Source organism: Chanodichthys erythropterus, chromosome 17 (genome assembly GCF_024489055.1).
Source record: "Chanodichthys erythropterus isolate Z2021 chromosome 17, ASM2448905v1, whole genome shotgun sequence".
Lineage (NCBI taxonomy): Eukaryota > Metazoa > Chordata > Actinopteri > Cypriniformes > Xenocyprididae > Chanodichthys > Chanodichthys erythropterus.
Window position 1 is genome coordinate 20,886,250 of NC_090237.1, and position 22,532 is coordinate 20,908,781.

A 22,532-nucleotide genomic window follows, 5' to 3' on the forward strand; every position below is an offset into this window, starting at 1 on the left:
ATACAGCCATATATGTGCATATGGAAATATGTACCCTATATGTGTTTGTGTGTGCATGCTCGCATATTTCTACCCCTTTCAATCCCCTTCCTGCTGCCACCCATGCCCTCCCCCATCTCCCCCGCATGGGCAGAACAACTGGACCGCATAGAAGAGGGCTTGGATCAGATCAACAAGGACATGAAGGAGGCTGAGAAAAATCTCACTGACATGGCCAGGTGTTGTGGTCTGTGCATCTGGCCATGTACAAAGTAGGTCTCCTTCCAGACACCTGAGCCATGGCTGGATTTTGGCAGTCAATGATGTCACCTCTCTGCCCATGACTCTGTTCCATTGGATAACCTCTCCTGCTTTGACGTTGCTTCGTATTTGTCTTTTTTTGGCTGTTTTGTGAGCAGATGTTCATGCAGTACCCCATGTAAACATTTGAAATGAACTTAAAAGTTGTGCAACCCGTGCTCACACAACAAACACAGTTGACTGTTTTTAGTCGTAATCCTAATGTCTCTTAGTCATGTTTAAGTTCATATATCCATTTCACTGGTCATTTTGGGCTAGAGCTGCCATAGTTGTTTAGTCGCTTATGGGTGTGTGTCGCTTCTTGCTGAGACAACTGTTGTGTTTTTTTTTTATCTCGTCCCCATACGTTAACCCCTGAAACCTCCATACTCTGTGATCCTACCTTCCGTCATCCAGAGCAACTGGAGCGGATTGAGGAAGGGCTGGACCAGATCAACCAGGACATGAAGGAAGCTGAGAAAAACCTTACAGATCTGGGCAAATGCTGCGGTCTGTGCTCCTGTGATAAGTATGTGATGTTTGGAGGGGCTCGGCTTCTAGTGTGCTTGCATGAAAACTTTGCATACCTCATTTGTGTCATTTTAAGTCAGTGATTGCATGTGTGAACTCAAGAAATCACGGTAAATCAGTTAGATTGTCTTTTGTGTATAATATATATATATATATATATATATATATATATATATATATATATATATATATATATATATATATATATATATATATATATATATATATATATAGTAAATCACCCAAATAAGGAATGTTAACTAAACATTTTTAATGTTAAAAATATGTACCCTCACTGGTCTTTACCACTGAACTCATGAAACTCATGACCAACTCTAACCAAATAAGATGCACTGTGATTTTTGTGTGGTTCATTCAAAACAGATGCAACACCAACTGTGTTTTTAGAGTCAGTACAAATAATTTAGGCAATTACTGCCTAAATTTCACATATCATTTCTTAAGGTTTAGGTTCTTGACAACAGAAATTACTAATTTTGTTAATGTTGTGTCTTTGTCATATGGTTTCTCACAGATTAAAGGACTTTGAAGCAAGTGGGGCTTATAAGAAGGTGTGGGGTAATAATCAAGATGGGGTGGTGTCTAGCCAGCCCTCCTCTCGAGTGGTGGATGAGAGAGAGAAGATGACTATGAGCGGTGGATATATTAGAAGGTGTCAGGACTTTTGCCATTTCTTTCTCAAATATATAAATAAGCGGTTTGGTGGGTATATTTATAATTGTTGGGTATACAGTGATTAGCGTAAATGAGCACACCCCTTTTGAAAAGTAACATTTTAAACAATATCTCAATGAACGAAAAAACCATTTCCAAAATGTTGACAAGACTAAGTTTTATATAACATCTGTTTAATTTATAACATAAAAGTAATATAACTTAGAGAACAAAATTTTCAGTTTTACTCAAATTAGGGTGATGCAAAAATGAGTACACCCCACTGAAAGTCTCTGAAGCAAAGTTAAATTTAGACTACAAATGTCTAATTTAACAAGAATTCAACCACAGGTGAGTCTAATTATTCATTACACGGGTGTCCAGCAGACAGTTGACTATAAAAGGATGTTAAAACCCCTTCACATTTCATGCTGTCAGCAATGGCACCACATGGAAGAGAAATGTCACAAGACCTGAGAAAGAAAATAATTTCTTTACACCAGAAAGGTGAAGGCTACAAGAAGATCAGCAAAGCTTTACTTATCAGTCAGAATACTGTAGCAAACGTTGTACAAAAATTTATAAAAGATGGAACTGCAATCATCTCACAGAGACGTCCTGGTCATCTACGGAAGTTAACACCTTGACAGGAGCGTCTTCTGTTGAGAAGGGTTAAAGAAAACCAGCATGCAAGTTCACTGCAGTTATCTAAAGAAGTAGAAAGCCAAACTGGGGTGACTATTTCCTTTGACACAATATGGCGTACACTGAAGAGGAAAGACATGCATGGGTGCCGTCCACAAAAGAAGCCTCTCCTAAAGCTCAGGCACAAAAAAGCAGACCTAGAGTTTGCCAGGGCCCATGCTGACAAAGATGAAGACTACTTTGACTCTATACTCTGGAGTGATGAGACCAAAAGAAATGTTTTTGGAACTGATGGCTTCAAAACTGTATGGCGTCGCAAAGGTGAGGAATACAAAGACAAACGCATGGTGCCTACAGTGAAACATGGTGGTGGCAGTGTCCTTATGTGGGGCTGCATGAGTGCGGCTGGTGTCGAGCTGCATTTCATTGATGGCCTCATGAATTCACAGATGTACTGCTCTATACTGAAAGAGAAGATGCTACCATCACTCCGTGCCCTTGGTCGTCGTGCACTTTTCCAACATGATAATGATCCTAAACACATTTCTGAAGAAGAACGGGGTGAAAGTGATTCAGTGGCTCCTGATCTGAACCCAATCGAACACCTATGGGGAATTCTGAGGAGACCAGATGAGCATCACTCTTGAAGAATGGAAAAAGATAGATGTTGCAAAATATTGCAAACTTGTTCATTCCATGTCTAGAAGACTTTGTGCTGTCATTAATCATGGAGGCCATACAAAGTACTAGATGTAGTAGTTTTTGCATCACCCTAATTTAAGTAAAACTGATTTTGTTCTCTAAGTTATTTTATTATCCTTACTTTCATGTTAAAAGTTAAACTGATGTTATATTAAATTTTAGTCTTGTCAATATTATGGAAATTGTTTTTGTGTTCATTGAGATATTGTTTAAAATGTTACTTTTTAAAGGGGCTTAACTCATTTACGTTGAGCACTGTATATATATATATATAATAAATAATATATAATAAAAGTTTAGGGTCAGTAGGATTTTTCTAAAGTGATCAATAGATTTGTTCTGTAAAAATGCAACAAATTGATTAAAAGTGACAGTAAGATTTATATTATAATAAAAAATTTGAAATGTTAAATTTAAAATGAACTTCTATTCATCCAAGAATGTGGAAAAAAGTATCAGTTTTCACAAAAATATAAAGCTGCACATCTGTTTTCAACATTGGTCATTTTAACAGATGTTTCTTGAACACCAAATCAGAATATTAGAATGATTTCTGAAGGATCATGTGATACTGAAGACTGGAGTAATGATACTGAACTTATTTATTTTTTATTAAAAAAATATATATATTTTATTATTTTTATGTATTTTACCTCCCCAAACTTTAAGTATGTGTGTGTGTTTCACATTTTTTTTTTTTTTTACTGCTATTTTGTACTTTTTTTTTATTAAGTATTTTTCACCTTCGTTATTTCACTTTTGGTGTGAAAGGGCCTTTACATTTACATTTGCCAAAAATAGAACTTTTGTTCTATTCATCTAGCCCAGGTGAGAAAAAGTAATGCAAAAGTAATGCAAGATTACTTATATAATGTAACAAAGTAACTTAATTAGTTACATTTTAAAAGTAATTTTCCTCAATACTGTGTATATATATATATATATATATATATATATATATATATATATATATATATATATATATATTATATATATTAGTATATGTATTGTAGCCAGTTATATATGTATGTAGCCAGTTGGCAGCATGTCTTTGACTATTTGTGTGCAATTCTGTTTGACAGAGTGACAAACGATGCAAAGGAGGATGAAATGGAGGAAAACTTGGCCCAGGTCGGCAGTATCCTTGGCAACCTCAGAAGCATGGCACTTGACATGGGCAATGAAATCGACACTCAGAATGTCCAGATTGAACGCATACAGAGCAAGGTCAGTGTTTGGAAAGGGTTCAGAGATGTCTGTTCTACAAAGAGCAGCTGAACCAATTTATATTAATCATTCCTTGTTCTTTGATTCTGTTTTTTGCAGGCCATGGTCAATGAATCCCGCATCAATGAGGCCAATCAGAGGGCCACAAAGCTAATAGCAAGATAAAAACATGGGATTTTCCTTTGTTAAACATGTTTACAGTTCTCTGTAGGAAAATGTGGACGCATAATGACACAAATTATTAGGCTATCCATCTTTTAAATGACTATTTATGGAACTTTTGCCTACTGATGTGACGGTAAATTAATATTATTTTGTTCAAACAAAAATGCTCTAAAATAGCTCTACAATTTATGTTAATGAAAAATGGAATGAATGTAAATATACTGTCACTAGTCTGTGCTGTATTTGTAATTTAAGCATGTATTGTACATAAAATGTTTTAGACTGCTATTTTGTTTTTTAAGCCTTCTGAACACTTGTCATGGGTGATAACAGCTCACTATTCAGTGTCTTAAAGTTGTTTTGGTAAAGTATGTAACTTTGAGTAACCTTTTTTAAAAATAAATCCATAAATCAAAATTTGTAGGGTGCTTTTCCTGATGTCCAAACATTTTTCTGCTATATGGGCCACTTGCTTAGGTTCTTTAAATACTTAAAATGATTATTTGCATTATTTTTAAATTAAAACAATAGACTACTAAAAATAAAACGAAACTGACATTCATTTCAATGCTATATTTATTTCTTTATTTAGTTTTGTTTCAAACCTTTAACTTTTCTGTGGAACACAAAGATGATGTTAGGGACTTGCCTCAGTCACCATTCACTTTGATTTTATCATTTTATATACACAATGAAACTAGTTAATTACTAACATTATCCTAACTAATCTCCTTCTATGATCCAATAGAGTCATTTTGATTCGGCAAACGAGGTGAGTAAATGACAAAATTTCATTTTGGGTGAACTATCCCTTTAAGCCGTGAGACATCTCAACGTAGCTTTTTTCCCCAGACTCATGCAGTCATATTTGAGGAACTCTCACTACACCCACCTACCGGTTGCTGCAGGCAATTACAATGCCACTCCCCAATAAGTCTGAGAAAAAACCTCAAAATGGTGGCGTGTTATTGCATGGCCACATCATCAGTCAACTGTTTAAATGATTGTATTTAAAAAATATATCAAATATTTAATTTCATTTTGTTCCCTTCCAAACGTCTGCTTTACATATTCACATGACAGGCTACTCAAGCACATCGATTACGACCTGAGGACCACAGAAGAAAGAGATGCAACACAATACATTGTATCTACTTTAATTGCTCCAGCTGTATTAAGATCTAAATTAATTCCAGCATTTGTTACTAGGAAGAAAAGCCCGTTATGAACGGTTGCATTCACCAAACTGCGTTGCTATCCATCTTATTTTGCCCATTTTTTAACCCTAGTTGTTTACATTCTCTTTAGTAAACATAAATATACTGTTACTAGCACAAATATGTGAATTTATAGCCTAATATGTGAATTTATAGCCTACTATCTCTTTTCTTAATAGAGTTTATTTCAACTCGACGCATTTTGATCGAAATATTCCCATGACGTTTACAGGAAATCGAGGATTTTTTTTTTTTAAACATTTCCCACTCACAAAGAGCAATATCTATCTGATTATATATCGAGCCGAATATTTTAGAGCTGGGCACAACCAGAAAAAAATAAGAATAATTTTATATATTAAAAAAAAAAAAAAATTAAAGTTACCAAATACCACTAAATAGCCTATATCAGAGTATGAAAAAAAGCGTAGAAAATCCACAAATATTTTACGCGAACTATTCAACTTGTATGTGTACAAAAGGCGACTTAAATGTACTTTTGAACATGCTTAGACTGGGCCACAGGGATTCATGTATAGTCAGGAATGCTTCCACACAGGCACAGGGCAGGATTACTATAGAATGTTGGCGAACTATCGTTGTGGAGGGGGAAAAACACGTAGAGCTGAGTCTGCGCGACGCAGGGGATCACTGCCTACGAAGTTTATCGGGCAAGACTACACCGACAAATCCTAGGACACATTCGACCGCACCGTAGGTAATTACCACTCAATCTATCACTAATATCAATAGCAATAAAGTTTATCGCCGCCCTGATGTACGCAGTGTAGATTTGACGCAAAAATCGTTCGTAAATACGTCTACGAAATGCGTGCGTAGTCCATTTTCCTACTCGGTAGGCTAGCAACAAACAAAATACAAATCCGTTTGCGTTTCCAGGCGGAATGTATGCTTATTACGAGAACTGAATCTATCTTTGCGTGTATGAGCGAATATTGTACGCGAGGTATTTGAGAAATGTCAGATTTGAACGCTCGAGGTCTACGCCGTGTGTCCGTGATGGCGTTCGCTCGAGTCTCTCTGTTCCTATTGCTCTCTGACGATTAGGCAGGACAACAACAAAGAAGCAGGAAGCATATGGGCACACCGGCGAGGCGGTGTGAGATCACGCCGCAATTAGTTGTAACAGTTAATTTAAAGTAAAAGGATCCTAGAAAAATGTGGATCTGTGCTTTTCCCAAATAATCTCTGTCTGTGGCTGTTCTGTCCTTTTAAAGAGCAGAACACAAGCAACAGTCATCACATAATAAATCAGAGGGATAGTAAATTCTCACACACACACACACACACACACACACACACACACACACACACACACACACACACACATATATATATATATATATATATATATATATATATATATATATATATATATACAATTTCACTGATTTAGTAAGTGTTGGATGTTGCTTGTGTTCTGCACTTCAAAGGGCAGATAATAAATGATATATTACATTAGTATTATATAGACATGTATGTGTATATGTATGTATAATATTATATGTGTGTGTATATATACACACACACACACACACACATATATACATATATATATATATTACAGAGTGTGCAATGAAAAAAGAAGAGGTTGTATTTAATTTGTGTTGTCACAGGCATTATCTTCTTTGCAAGGTGGTTTGAAGAGGATGAATTAGTTAAAGGATTAGTTCACTTTCAAATTAAATTTTCCTGATAATTTACTTACCTCCATGTCATCCAAGATGTTCATGTCTTTCTTTCTACAGTCAAAAAGAAATGGAGGTTTTTGATGAAAACATTCCAGGATTTTTCTCCATATAGTGGACTTCAATGGCCTCCAGACGGTTGAAGGTCAAAATTACAGTTTCAGTGCAGCTTCAAAGGGCTTTAAACGATACCAGACGAGGAATAAGGGTCCTATCTAGCGAAACGATTGGTTATTTTCGAAAAAAAAAAAAAAATACAATTGTATATGCTTTATATAAAACAGATGATCGGCTTGCATGTGCTTTCACTTTCCGAGCGTTCACTTTTCTACTTACGGAAAAAACAAAACTGGCGCCATGTTCGTTAGAATAGGAAAGGCGTAGGACATACAGCGTAAGCTTTTTGAAGAATACAGAAAGCGGAAGCACATGCAAACTGATAATTTGTGTTTATAAAGCATATACAGTTGTATTTTTTTCGAAAATGACTGATCGTTTTGCTAGATAAGACCCTTATTCCTCATCTGGTATCGTTTAAAGCCCTTTGAAGCTGCACTGAAACTGTCATTTTGACCTTCAACCGTTTGGAGACCATTGAAGTCCACTATAAGGAGAATAATTCTGGAATGTTTTCATCAAAAACCTTAATGTCTTTTCGACTGAAAAAAGAAAGACTTGAACATCTTGGATGATACGGGGCTGAGTAAATCATCAGGAAAATTGTATTTGGAAGTGGACTAATCCTTTAAATGATGCTGCTTTTGGACAAATAATAATTGTATTATTTTGTTTGTTATTTCAGCCATATAATTGAAGGAAACCTTCTGATGGATGCTGTCTAGAAGCCCTGTTTGATTCGGTTGTGATTGGTAACAACGAAAGGTTTCGAAGGAGGAAGGATGTCGGAATTTTTGCCATACCCTTACAGAGGGCCAGGAGGTGCTTTGATGCGCTTTAAGAAAAGAAAATCACGGTTCACATTCCAGGAGGTTGAACTGCTGCTCAGTGAGGTGCAGAAGAAACGGCATATTCTAGTTGGTAAGACATACCTTTTTATTTTTATTATCGCATAAAGCAATAGGACATGACAGCGATTTGAAAGTATGTAAATTATGCTTTGCATACACGAAGGGTAATAGTTAAATGTTAAACTCATGTCTTCAACAGGGAAATTCAACCGGGGCATTTCGAAGGATCTGAAAAACCGCACTTGGGCGGATCTGACAGCCCGTATCAATGAGGTCAGTGAGTGTCACAGAGAAATTATCGAAGTAATCAAGAAATGGGCAGACCTCAAATGCGACACCAAACGGAGGGTGGCTGCCATGAGGGCGTCGGGAGCCACGGCTACCCAAATCGCGCAAGAGCTGTCACCCATAGAAACCATGGTGCACCAGATCCTTCAGATGTCTAACCCTAACAAAAATGTGAGCAGTTTGGCAAATGATGACCAGATGGATGACGAAGACGATGACATTCCAGGTCTCTCTGAGCTGCCACATAGCTCCTCACACATGGCAAATGGCAGGCCTCATTCGTTTGCTTTACCAATGCCACCTCCTTTCCACACTAGTATCCCAGGCAAAGTAGATATGGAGCTTCCCACACACATGATGTTTAGCGGTGAGTTCCTTTTTTAGTGAGTAATCTTAAGGTGATTCATTACTAAATGTTTTATATGAATGTTTAAACAATAGTAAGTTGGTTATTTTTTGCTTTGATAGATTCAGCAGTGCCTCTCATAGACCTCCCGACTGACACATCAGAAAAGGAAGGTAAGTAATAATGCAGAGCTACTTGCCGTATGGCTTGATTCTTTTAATGGGTCAATGACATGACAGTCTTTTTTTTTCTTCAAAAAACACCCGTAAGACCTTCGTTCATCTTCAGAATACAAATTAAGATATTTTTGACTCGTCCATAGACCGCAATATAATCAACACTTTCAAGGTCCAGAAAGGTACTAAAGACATTGTTAAAACAGTCATGTGACTGCAGTGGTTCAACCTTAATGTTATGAAGCGACGAGAATACTTTTGTGCGCAAAAACAAAACAAAAATAACAACTTTATTCAACAGTATCTTCTCTTCTGTGTCATTCTCATACGTTGTTTACGTCCAGCGCCTCCAGGTTCTATGACAGAATGCCGACTCCCGACTCTTGTCGGCTCCTGCGTCAGCATCGCTCACACGTGTCATACCGCTCACATGATCAGCTTTGGCCAATATTGACCCGGCATTCGGACGTAAACACGGAAGACTTCACTGTGCTTACCACATCATCTGCGTAAGGATAATGACAGGGAAGAGAAGAGATTGTTGAATAAAGTTATTTTTGTTTTATTTTTGCGCACAAAAATATTCTCGTCGCTTCATAACATTTAAGGTTGAACCACTGCAGTCACATGACTGTTTTAACGATGTCTTTAGTACCTTTCTGGACCTTGAAAGTGTTGATTATATTGCTGTCTATGGACGAGTAATAGACCACTAGGATTTCATCAAAAATATCTTCATAGAAGATGAACGAAGGTCTTACGGGTGTGGAACGGCATGAAGGTGAGTAATTAATGACAGAAATTTCATTTTTGGCTGAACTAACCCTATAATTACATCTCAAGATGTAATATAAGTCTAAGGTGTCCCCCGAATGTGTCTGTGAAGTTTCAGCTCAAAATACCCCATAGATTTTTTTTAATACATTTTTTTAACTGCCTATTTTGGGGCATAATTAGAAACGAGCCGATTTCAGGTTGTGGCCCCTTTAAATCGTGCGCTCTCCGCCCCCAGAGCTCGCGCTTGCCTTTAACAGCATAAACAAAGTTTACACAGCTAATATAACCCTCAAAATGGATCTTTACAAAGTGTTCGTCATGCATGCTGAATGCATGCGTCGGATTATGTGAGTATTGTATTTATTTGGGTGTTTACATTTGATATTGAATGAGTTTGAGGCTGTGATTCGTGGCTAACGGCTAATGCTACACTGTTGGAGAGATTTATAAAGAATGAAGTTGTGTTTATGAATTATACAGACTGCAAGTGTTTAAAAATGAAAATAGCGACGGCTCTTGTCTCCGTGAATACAGTATAAAACGATGGTAACTTTAACCACATTTAACAGTACATTAGCAACATGCCAACGAAACATTTAGAAAGACAATTTACAAATATCACTAAAAATATCATGATATCATGGATCATGTCAGTTATTATTGCTCCATCTGCCATTTTTCGCTATTGTTCTTGCTTGCTTACCTAGTCTGATGATTCAGCTGTGCACATTCAGACGTTCTGCCCTTGTCTAATGCCTCGATCATGCGCTGGCATATGCACATATTGGGGTCATACATATTAATAATCCCGACTGTTACGTAACAGTCGGTGTTATGTTGAGATTCACCTGTTTTCCGGAGGTCTTTTAAACAAATGAGATTTATATAAGAAGGAGGAAACAATGGAGTTTGAAACTCAGTGTATGTCTTTTCCATGTACTGAACTCTTGTTATTGAACTATGCCAAGATAAATTCAGTTTTTAATTCTAGGGCACCTTTGAAAAAGTTTTATCTGCCATCCGTGGTGCAATTCCCTAAAAACTTGATGAAATTTTATTTATAAATATATTATATATAAAATATAAATATTAAAATATATTTAAAATGAAATATACAAATATTTTTATTAAAAATAAAAAATATTAAAATGTTATGAAATTTGGAAAACGTAAAATTAATGTTAATGTTCTTGTTTATTGTAGAAATAATGTCTGGTCTTGGTCATTGTGTGAGTTATTTTTATTAGGGAAAAATAAAAATATTTTTTTTTTAAAATTAGTCACACCACAAAACATTTTTAGTTTTCTTTTAAACGGTGCATTGTTCATATACCATTATCGTGGACGTTCTTATTAGTAATAATGTTTTGCATATCCAAGTAAAAACTGTTTCTAGTTTTATTTTAATGCTTATATTAGAATGAACATGTTTCTGTTCCTTCCAGGTGGTAACATGCAGTTTATTGACAAGGGAAACCAACCAAATCCGAATCCTGTTGTTATCCCTGGATTCCTCAGCCGTCCCATTGCTGAGAAGAACCCAGTTCGAGAAAAACCTAATCACAACACATTTAATGGGCCTTCAGCTGCCAGGACCGCAACATTTATTGTACCTTCTGTGGCCGCATCATCATCACGTTCAGCTCCTGCTCGAATCCCTCCCCAACCTGCTTCTGTGGAACCTCGCAGTCTGCAGGAACGTTTATCCCAGAGTGCCTCACTCAGCCTGCAGGAACAGCAGGCCACCACACTGCTGATAGGATCGCTGTCTCGCTCGCTGGAGTCGCTTGCGGAGTCGGTGCAGAGATTGGTCCACACCCAGCAGCAGTTTTCACGTGACACCTTACAAATGCAGCGTGAAACACTCCACGTCCTGCGTGACTTCTCCTCCAACGCCTTGACTCTCCTGCAGGACAAGTTCAACGGACATCCATAGCTTCTGAACACGGCGACACAATTGACAGCTACAGCTGGTAGCAAGTTACAAAAGCAGTGAGTGCTGATGGCACAGAAAATACAATAAGCTGAGGATATTGTGACACTAGAGTATATGGCAATCTTTAAATATCTAAAATATTGAGAGTTACAGAGCTGACAGGACTAAAAAGTTTTCTCTGTTTATAACGTAATAACCAAAATAAGAAGCATTAGGAGCTGAAATAGGTTCTTCGTAGAGTTCCTCATATGTACTGACTGATATATTCTCAGTAGATGACTGGGTCTCATAGACTGTTTGGACCAATTGTGAGCTGTTATACAGGTAATATAATGGGCAAAATGTATTTAAAAATTGACTGGTAATTTAAGATAATTATATTTGTGGTGCTTTTTAACATATTGCAAAGTAGCCATGAAGTTGGCTTGTTTTAATTTATGTAATCTGATTTTGCAATCTTCTTTATTTAGGTTTGTTCTTCTGATATTCTTTTAAATCAGTTTCTGGCTCAAGCATTGCTTAACAGACCTGCTGTAAATGTTTTAATCTTTTAACCAATGTGCATTATCTGTTATTAGTAGTTTCTCTTAACTTGAATTTCCAAAGACTCCTTTTTAGTGTTTTGTTTTTTTTCCCTCCAGATGCAATTTTGAATTCCGATTGAAGGCACATTATCTTAGATGTAGCTCCTATGGACCTGTGTTTGATCTCCCAGAAATGAAAAGTCAGCACACTGTTATAAAAGATGTCTCCTACTTTAAAACCCAATGTCAAAGATGAAAATAAAACATATAATTTGAAATATTACATCAAATACTGATTTTTGCTTTGTGTTTTCCCCCTTCAGATTAAGTGTGACGGATAATCAAGAAAAGTGGGATAATGGGTCTTGGCTACCACATGTAATTTTTTGTGTGCTATAGCACAGCAATTATAATCAGGAAATGGAGGCTGATGTCTAACCATACAACATAGTTAATGCCACATTTGCACACAATGGACCATTTTCACATTTCTGGGCTTCTCAGAAGCAGCCTTTCCACGACTTTCCAAAAGAGGGAAAATATAGAAAGATTGATTACATTGGTCAGAAGAGAAAAGGATGTCAAATTTGTTTAATTAGGATTACATATTATATATATATATTACTACTAAACAATATTACTACATAATATAATAGCCTATGTATAATATAATATAATGTAACATGTAATCTGTGAGTTTGGCCAGTATATAAATAGAGTAGCTCCTTAAAAGATAGTCAGCTAATTTAAATTTTAATAACGGTATTTAGCATTTAAAGGTGATAGAGAGGATCTTTTCGTCGACTGAGAATCCAAAGACTGTTATTGAAATAAGCGCATACGTAAGAACAACCCCCCTCCTTCACAGCTCATTTCAAAGGAACGCCTCTTAAAACTTGTGCACGAGTATTGGAACCACCGGCATTCACTGTGTCGTGTTAGTGGATTCATTATGTCGGACTCACTGCAGGTAACTCATAATCTGCAGTTGTTACTCCTGTCTCCTGACAAAAACATTGCATGCGGCGCCTGTGGAGTGTGGAAAGTTACTGGAGCGCGCAGCCGCGCACGTCTTTCACAAGGAACGTCATGGCAGTGATTGACAAGCCAGAGGGCCAATTGTTTACGCGATGATCGCGTAAACGATTGGCTGATGTTTTTAAGGCCCTACCTCGTGCACAGATGATGTATATTAAAGGTGCGTTTACACGGCCTTGTAATGCCTTATGAGATTCCTTCTTGTAAAAAGCATTCACGTTCTCGTAGAGTTCGTAATTACAGTTTGTAAGCTGTGTACCACATGGCCGCTGTACTACCTGACCGCTGTTGATAGTGTGGTGCCATGGAAACGCATTATTCCCAATTCAAGGACCAAAAGGACGTGAACAGCTCCGAATATAACATCACGTGTTGTTATCTCAAGATTCCGGTAAATACGAGGTGGCGTGAATGCAGCATAATATTATTACTTTCAGTGCACCTAATAATAGTCTTTTATCAGTTAGAAAAGACAGTTTCAAGTAATATTGCAAAAATGTATAAAACAAAACATCCTCTTTAGCACCTTTAACATTATAATACTATACACACAAATAGTTTTCATATGCATATTATTCCTGTGAAAATGATGTAGATTGTGAGGAAAGAAGGTGTCAAAAGAGACATTCATAACACAGGTGCAAACGGTAAATGCATCTTGGCTGACCAAAAATACACTTTAATGCCTGGTGTTTCTCTGTCTTTAGCTTGATTTCTGGGAAACTGCATACAATTTGCAGCCGTCAGGGAGCCCGGCCTTTCCAGGAGAGGTGGGGATCAGTGCTGGGTGGATTACTTACAAATTGTAGTTCGTTACTGATTCCAAATTACATGACAAAAATTGTAGTTAGTAACATAATCCATTACATTACAGATTTTAGGTAATATAATCTGACTACTTTTTGATTACTTTTAGATTACTTTTGACCTACAGTCAAACCAAAAATTATTAAGACACTAGAAATGTATAATTATATATATATATATATATATATATATATATATATATATATATATATATATATATATATATATTTTACATTTTTTTACTAGTGGGTGCAGGACACTATAGTTCATTTATGTAAGTGAGAATAGCAAATTAAAGTAAACTGTGACATATTATACCCAAAAATTCTTCATACAGTGGACTACCAGTAAAACTGACCAAAAATTATTCAGACACTTTGACCTTACCATGTTTTGCTTAAGTGTTATCTGACATAATTAAGATAATTTTTTTCTATCACAGTTTAACTCTGAGATCTTGTCATATTTTATTTTTTTTAAACTATAGTGAATAAACTGTATTAATGAATGAAATGTTCAAGGTGTCTGAATAAATTTTGGTTCGACTGTAACTCATTTATCACATTGATCCGAATAGGATCATATTGATATAAAAACACAAAGAGAAGGAAAATACATTCCATTCTTTTATCATCAACATGAAGTGCATTAAATATTACATTATATCAGGGTTCCCCAAACTGGGGTTTGTGTGTTTAATGAAAAGCTAAATAAATAATAATATGTAAAATTAAAATAAATAATTTTAAAATATTAAACAATTATAATAAAAATGTATTTGAAAGACAAATGGCTTCCAAAGACATAGTAATACATGGTAAATGGCTTAATAAGTGATAATTCAAGTAATAATTGTGTTTGTCAGGAGTTGATTCAATGTGCAATGTTGAAATGTTGAGAAAACACTCCTTAAAAGTAAATCCAGTTGTCAAATGTTTTGTGGCCTCTCATTTTTCCAGACTAGTGTCTGTGTGTGTGCAATTTCACAAAACTAGAAGACTTTCTGATTGTATATAAACAATATGATTTTTAGAAAGGAAAATTTAAAACATGAAAAAGAAGAATTGGGGAGAATCAATAAATTGTGAATGATTTACTGCCATTGTGAGAATATGTAATCAATAAAGTCTGGTTGCATGTATTTTAAAATGTAATATGATCTAATTACAAATTTTTTTCAAAATTCAAAAGTTTTATAAAGCCTATTTATATAGTTTGTATAATCTGTTTTGTCAACAGATGAGAGAAGAAAAAAAAGTTGAAGTTGCTTATGAGATTGACTAATGATTACTCTTGAATCTGCACTCTCAACATTGGTCACTCACAGAGGAATACAAAAATATCCACTAGATGTCACTGTTGCACTTTTGTTGCCAAGTGCAGAAAAACAAGTGGGGGGAGAAATTAATTTACAACTGGACAAATAGACCATTAAAAGAAATTTTTATAAATATATTTAGTAATATATAGTAAGATATTTTAATAATTTTGAGGAAAGGCCATCCTGACTGAAACTGCCATCTTGTGGACTTCCCCATTTTTCGCCCGATTTTCATAACCTTCATCTGGAAGATGGTCTGCTGGATCCTCAAGGCATTTTATACAAAGGTATGAGCATGGTGGCAGAGAGGGTGAAATAACCTAAAGTCTAGAAAATACTATGCACAAAATCTTTTCATGCACAAATAGTTTGGTTGTCTTATGTTATCTTTATTTTTAACTAACACGAGGTTTGTCCAGATTTAACATGCAGAAAGGTTTAAACACACAGATTTATTATAGAGCAAAATAATTGCACCATAAAAGAGTTAATAGTCAGTAGTCAGAAAATAAAGTATACACACTCAAAACAAAAACTTGTTGCAATATTTTGCCTTTACTGGGCCTAATAAAGCACTTTTAAATTAAAATGAACTGTAATTTAAAATTAAATTTTATATTAAAATCAGACAATAGTGATTAACAGAAGCATTGTAACAACAACTTTTTTAGTTACTGTTTTTTCAATATATCTCAGTATGTTATTTCCACAACTAAATTTTTAATTTTTCTTTATTTGTGATGATTGGCACGTTTGCAGTTTCCAGCAACCCTGTAAGATAATTCATACATTTATTACAATTCATAGATTTTGCAAAGTTATACTGGTGTATTATTGTATACTTACATATCTTGCTTTGCTTTCACCAGCCATCATGCCAGGTTTAGATGTTTGAATAATTCACATTTTTTCTTTAAAAAAAATTAAAATAAAATATAAATACATATATAAATATATAATTAATTATAGGTAAATATATTATATTAACAATAGAGGCTCTAATGTACATCATTTACAGTGTTGTTGAAACGTTCGGGGTCACTTTTACTTAGCAATGATACAATAAATTGGTCATAAATTACCCAAAAATTCTATTTTAAATAAATGCTGTTCTTTTGAACTTTTTGTTTATCAAAGAATCCTGAAAAAATCTACGACAGAGTCAACAATAATACTAATCAGAACATTAAAGCTGCAATCCGCGATTTTTCCTGTTTGTCGCCATCTCTTGTTTGAAACCTGCAATTGCAGTCATATGCGGAACAGTTATCTGTACGTGCGTTGTGCGTCGGCACAGCTCGTCAGCGCGGATGAATCTAATGCTTGCTGTCAGTCACTGCACCGGTGTGGATACTGCACTTCAGAATCACAGATTCTAGGCTACATCTTGAAAGTATGACCAATATAAGAATTTTCACTGGAAAATATCATCTGAACAAGTAAGTAACATTTCTGCCACTTTTGTTTTGACCAACTGAGGAAAAAAGCATTAGGCCTACCAGGGACGTGCACAGGGGGGTTGCTCAGGTTGCCCAGGCAACTGCCCATATGCCCTTCTCGACTTACGTTGCCCTTCCGAGGTGGAAAAAAATAAAAAAAAATCGTACAATGGATGCAGAATTTCACGTAGGCCTAGATAAAAAATAAAAAATCGCAAAGCCTCATTCACTTCCATATTCGGGCACCCGTCCGAAAGTGAAAGTCAGTAGGGGAAGGGCAAACTCTGTTTACTTGGCTGCAGCGCTGCACGCGACCGGCACCTGAGCTGAGCCTGCATGAGCGGCACTAGAAGGAGATTGTCGCGGTTGTCGGGTGAGACGACTTAACATTGTCGGAAAGGTGAGTAAGGTTATAATCGTTAACGAAAACGAACGAAAACTAGGTGGGAAAAAACATCGTCGTTAACTGAAATAAAAATAAAAACGAGGCATTACAAAAAAACGATAACTAACCAAAACTGTAATGTGTGTTTGGCAAAACTAACTAAAATAAAATAAAATTATAGATTAAATGTCCTTAGTTTTCATCTTTGTCAATGTCTTTCATAGAGCAAACGTTCAGCTGCATTTCATTTCCCTGCGTCTCTCACTCACGCGTCTCTCTCACATACTCGCGCGCGCACAGCCCCTCCCCTCCGTGCACACCGCGCCTCCATGAGAACGAGTGTTGGAAGCAAGTTCGCGAAAGGTTGGTATCTCGTGAAAACCTTTACACAATCACACATTAAAAAGTGGTATAAAAATATTTTTAATTCTGAATATAATTTTGTCAGTGTGTTAATGTCGACCCGAGAAGCGATTGCTAGTTAACTAGACGCAAGTTTGAGGTAAAATGCACTTGGGTTGGCGATGTCAAAACACTATTTAAGATGTGATTCAAGTAAGGGGCCGTTGAATTATTAGAAAAATAATGCACACCTGAGGTGGTGATTCGGTCACGACTCGAAGCGGAGTCAATTATTCCGCTTATACCATATAGACCGTGTGTTTGTTTGTTTTTTTTTTTGGGGGGGGGGGGTGCCCTTTTTTTAGGTCAGAGCAACTGCCCCTCAAAATTCCTGTGCACGTCCCTGAGGCCTACAATAAATCGTGCTGCCAATGATGATTAAATCTAACGATCGCTAAGCTCGGATCACGCCAAACCGTGCAAATTATTATTACTGTTATATTGTTCTCAAATCGTTAATGTTAACAACATCAGCATTACTATGACTATGTGTATATTAGCGTTACCTGTGATTTCAATTTCTGTAGCCACTGCACGGTCCAAATTCTTTTGCTTTCTGACTACGGGTGAATCTCCAGTTATCACTGATGATTGTCATTTGGACCTTTCTGGATTACAATCCGCCATCAAAATGATAAGTTTAATTATTTCAGCTGCTGTGAGAACAGACTATAAATGATCCTCTACCAGCAGCATCCTCATGTGATAAAACCGACTTGCCTGGACTCCTTCTTTCTGTTTACGGACGTGACGTAATGACGCACAGACGAACTGCTGCATGCTCGAATTTCCCGCGGAAATCCACCATGTCGCTCTTATTATAAAACATTATTACAAGCTTACCATTGTGAATCGAGCTAAGATAATGAGACAGTTTTGAACACTGGCTGGTTATGTACTTGCTCAAAAATTGATTTTGGATCATTTTTAACCAAAAAAAGTTATGGACTGCAGCTTTAATAATAATAATAATAATAATGTTTCTTGAACACCAAATAATCATATTAGAATGATTTCTGAAGGATCATGTGACACTGATGAAGACTGGAGTATTGATGCTGAAAATTCAGCTTTGCATCACAGGAATAAACATGTTGAAATATATTAGTTTAAATTATAATATTTCCCAATATTACTTTACTGTATTTAGATCAAATAAATGCAACCTTGGTGAGCATAAGAGACTTCTTTCAAAAACATCTTATTGACCCCAAACCTTTGAACCGTACTGTATTCAATTTGGTATAATAAATCCAAAGTTAACTGTAATTATTAAATCAACAACAAAATTACTGTTTAGATTTTTGAGGCTGCACAAGTTTTATGTACAGAACAGTGACTAGTACCTCATGCCATTCGAGTGTCTTTACAGGAAGAGCCAGATGACAGAGCGGACAGGTGCTTATCTTATCCAGCTCCGTGTCAATATTTCTATCTCTCTTTGTCTTTTGCAATGTTGAGAAGGAGAAATCTGCAGCGTCTGGAGCACTGGCATTTCCAGCTTTGAAGTTTTCATCTGAGTCATCATCCTCGCTGTCTGTATTCTGTAAACGCTGTTTGCAACTCAGCTAGATAAAAGGAATAATAAAAAGATTTGTGGTGTTAAAAAAGATTTTCATAAGTATATATATATATATATATATATATATATATATATATATATAAAACCTTTCTTATTTATTTTACCTGGTGCTCCTTCAGGTTTTCTGAGGGAATGTATCTTAGACAATTCTGACATTGCAACATGGTCGGCTCTGGAGACAACAGATATGCTAATTCAGTATTTTACAATGAAAATACCCAGAACTTGGCAATACTAAGACCTATTACATATCCATAATGTGTCTTGATGAACTAACCATCAGTGTCAGATGCATTATCTTCAGGGACACGGTCCTTTGATGTTGTAGGAGTGGTAGTTGAGCAGATCTGTGCGTGGTTTAGCTGGTCCATCATTTTGACATAGAGGCCACAGTCTGAGCAGCGCTCCGTGCGACTCCCACAGGACACTCTGTGCTCTATTAGATTGCTCAGAGGAAGCTCGAGCTGACAAAACTCACAGATCTGAGGCCTTTTGGAGCACTCATCTTTCTGAAAGACACAAATAGAAGACATGGAGAGACAGAAACAACAAAGGAATAAGTAAAAAAACACCCAGAGCTCATCGGTTTAGATAGGTGTGAGATTAAATATTCACCTCGTGGTCTAACAGATGCCTTCGCTCCATCTTTTTATTGCACATTTTACATTTTACCTGTGAGAAATGATGAAAATGAGACCCACAACAGTATTTTAGAGGTGGGAGATTACAATGATGAGTAAAAAGCAAGTGAAGTGGAAAACATTCAGCAGGAAAATGCATCACAAATCATTTTTTTTGTGACACACAGGGCTAAGAGCTTGTGAAAAGCAACAAAGATCAGAGTGTTAACCAGTGTTGAGTGGAGTGGTTGTGACCTGTGCGTGCTGTTCGGTTTTATGCTCCTCCAGCTGATCTCGAGGGACAGTGTCATTGCAGTCCGGGCATTTGCACAGAAACCTTTTACAGTGTGGTTCATGCAGGTCATAGTTTGCCTTTGCCACCTCTTTATTGCTGCATAAAAACATCAAAACAGACACTTTGCAGAGACTGAGGATGGAAACGCTGGTATGGGATTGCACATGCACTTGTTTTCTTAACCCTATAGAATGCATGAGCTAAATAAATAAATACATCTACTGTACATGAATGCATAAAGGAGGTCAAAATGATCCACAATGGAATGAAAGGTTTCCTTCAAAAATAAATGTAAAAAATAATAATAAAATAAAAAAATAGGTGTCCTATTATTGAATTCATTAAAATACCATATGATACACAAAAAAGATTTTTTTTAAATGCAGCTTAAACTATCTACTGTAAAGTATAATCTAATCTGAACTTCATTCCCCACATTTCTCACAGAGCACGTGAAAATGAAATTTGCAGACAGAGGCAGAACATTTCACATTAGATTTGCACCTTTCTAAGCATAACTTTTAATGTTCTGCTGTTTTATGAGAACTGTGAATTCAGACATACTACTCATTTCATATAGCCTACTGCTTTTCATCTACTATATAGTATGGAGATATGTGTCTTTTTTAGAAGAATTCATGGAATATCAAATAAACAAATGTTTTCATCGATAAAATATTTAATAAATCGTAGCATGCTGGGTCAGTTTGACCCCCTTTATGCATTTTAGGGTTAAAAGAACAGTTCAACCAAAATCCTAGTCACTTTTTTTCAATATAATGAATAGGCACTGGGTGTGTCAAAAAAAGAAAAGAAAAAAAATCACACAGCTAACTATGCATGGGACCTTCCTGGGTTCATGAGAAAACAATTGATTGTCTAATTCGTGAATAAATTATTCCTTTGAGTCAGATATTTTAAATGTTTAAATGTTTTTAAGGTTTATCTAGTTCACACACACACACACACACACACACACACTCTGTGTGTTTGTTCTCCAGTTCAACACTAACTCAATGAACCAGTCACGGTCACAGGTGAAGAGTTGTAAATAACCTAAATCGACCGTTTCTCGCATAAAGCGATAGCTTCACGAGATTTGAATGGAGCACGAGTCATACTTATTATACGTAAAGGCTATATTATGCGTTTATGTTCCCATTCACATTCATTTTATTGATAAATAGTGACCAGGATATCTTTCCAAAATCCACATGTTGTGTTCCAAGGAAGAAAGTAAGTCGGCTTTAGGAGGACATGATCGTGAGTGATCATGCTAGAATTTGCCACCACAACTAACTTATATCAAGTTACCTAAATTATGTGTTTACGTATTAGTGTTTAAGTAATAGTGTTAAAATTATTCACTAATCTATCCTGTTCAGTATCGATGATTCACCAAATCAAATGAAATGAAGTGAGTTTTACTTCAAATTCACGTCGCGTGAGCCATAGCTGCTCCCATGGAAATAGTTTCACTTTGTTTTAGGCCACAGTTATCGACACCTTAAAGAAATAGTCATTATTGTCGAGTAAATAAGTAGAATATGTTTTTTTTGTTTTCGTTTTTATGCTGTTACTGTTGAAAAACAGAAAATGGTCGTGATAATGTTATCGTCTAAAACGCGACGAATACGATGCTATTTGTTTACATTGGCAATGAACATAAATAGACGTCTTAAAATCTTTATGCGATATATTTACAGTAACTACATTGTAAAACACTCACCAGTGAGTACATAAAATCAGTTCTTCTGTGTCCATAGTTAGGCTATACTAGAGAGAGATGACTTGGTTACTGTGTTAGGGTTGGTGATTTCACTTATTCTGAAAAGAAAGTGGAACCGAAACTTAACAGGTGTCGTAAACATCTTATCGCTAAAAGTCACTTGTTTTCTTGTGCTGTGGTGAGAAAAACACTTCACTTGACATCTTTAGGCTGGATTGTGTCTCATAGTAGTCTAGCTCCTGCATACAGATACAGTCCTGTGATTGTTGCATAGTAGCCAATCACATGTATTTAAAATAAGACCACAGTAACCAGGTAAAACTTCTGTAAATTAGTTACAGAACATTATATATATATATATATATATATATATATATATATATATATATATATATATATATATATATAAATATATATTAATTTAGCTTTGTAATAATATTTCACAATATTACTTTTAATTTTAATCAAATGAATGCAGCCTTGGTGAGCAAGAGAGACTTTCAAAAACATTTAAAAAACACACTGATCCAAACTTTTGAACGGTAGTTTATAGAGTGGTATTTGTCATATATTGCTATCTCTGAACAAGATATGTGAAGATGAGGAAAGAAAATTTCAGACTTATGTTTGCCTGCATCCAAGCTTTACCCTCATTTCATTTCACCTTCCCGACTTGAGTGAGGTATAGTTTACTCATTTACAATGTGTATGCATTAATATGGTGCTCAGCTTTGTATCTTCTCAAGATG

The 22,532-nt window shown here is 35.9% G+C and overlaps 3 protein-coding genes across 8 annotated transcripts in view; 2 read left to right on the forward strand and 1 right to left on the reverse strand.

Annotated features, from left to right (window-relative positions):
• zgc:101731 (SNARE_SNAP25N and SNARE_SNAP23C domain-containing protein) overlaps window positions 1–4,319 on the forward strand; it is a 51,421-nt gene extending 47,102 nt beyond the window's left edge. For both annotated transcript variants that reach the window (XM_067366257.1, XM_067366258.1), the window contains 4 exons: window positions 697–808; window positions 1,346–1,483; window positions 3,915–4,059; window positions 4,159–4,319. In XM_067366257.1, coding sequence (XP_067222358.1) covers window positions 697–808; window positions 1,346–1,483; window positions 3,915–4,059; window positions 4,159–4,224 — 461 coding nt within the window. In that variant the 3' untranslated portion in view covers window positions 4,225–4,319. The remainder of the gene's footprint in view (window positions 1–696; window positions 809–1,345; window positions 1,484–3,914; window positions 4,060–4,158) is intronic.
• A 1,729-nt stretch (window positions 4,320–6,048) lies between these two features.
• Window positions 6,049–14,154, forward strand: zgc:113149 (uncharacterized protein LOC541363 homolog). 5 transcript variants are annotated; one of them, XR_010892152.1, is made up of 8 exons: window positions 6,049–6,159; window positions 7,953–8,188; window positions 8,318–8,773; window positions 8,875–8,925; window positions 11,151–11,697; window positions 11,917–11,965; window positions 12,283–12,365; window positions 12,489–14,154. XR_010892152.1 is itself a non-coding variant. In XM_067365111.1 (5 exons), exons 2-5 carry the CDS (start codon window positions 8,050–8,052, stop codon window positions 11,639–11,641), a joined length of 1,137 nt encoding a protein of 378 aa, XP_067221212.1. In that variant the 5' UTR covers window positions 6,049–6,159; window positions 7,953–8,049; the 3' UTR covers window positions 11,642–12,443. The 5 variants fall into 5 exon arrangements, 2 of the variants coding, with proteins under 2 accessions (XP_067221212.1, XP_067221213.1); XR_010892150.1 differs by having other exon boundaries at window positions 11,151–11,965; XR_010892151.1 differs by lacking the exon at window positions 12,489–14,154 and having other exon boundaries at window positions 11,917–12,443.
• Window positions 14,155–15,572: 1,418 nt separating this feature from the next.
• On the reverse strand, window positions 15,573–21,965 carry xaf1 (XIAP associated factor 1). Its single transcript, XM_067365529.1, has 8 exons — window positions 21,784–21,965; window positions 20,015–20,150; window positions 19,755–19,811; window positions 19,417–19,648; window positions 19,244–19,311; window positions 18,904–19,125; window positions 16,178–16,242; window positions 15,573–16,102 (listed from the first exon to the last, which is right to left on the reverse strand). The coding sequence occupies exons 1-7, from the start codon at window positions 21,816–21,818 to the stop codon at window positions 16,204–16,206; spliced, it is 789 nt and encodes a 262-aa protein (XP_067221630.1). The 5' UTR covers window positions 21,819–21,965; the 3' UTR covers window positions 15,573–16,102; window positions 16,178–16,203.
• Between the last annotated feature and the right edge of the window lie 567 nt (window positions 21,966–22,532).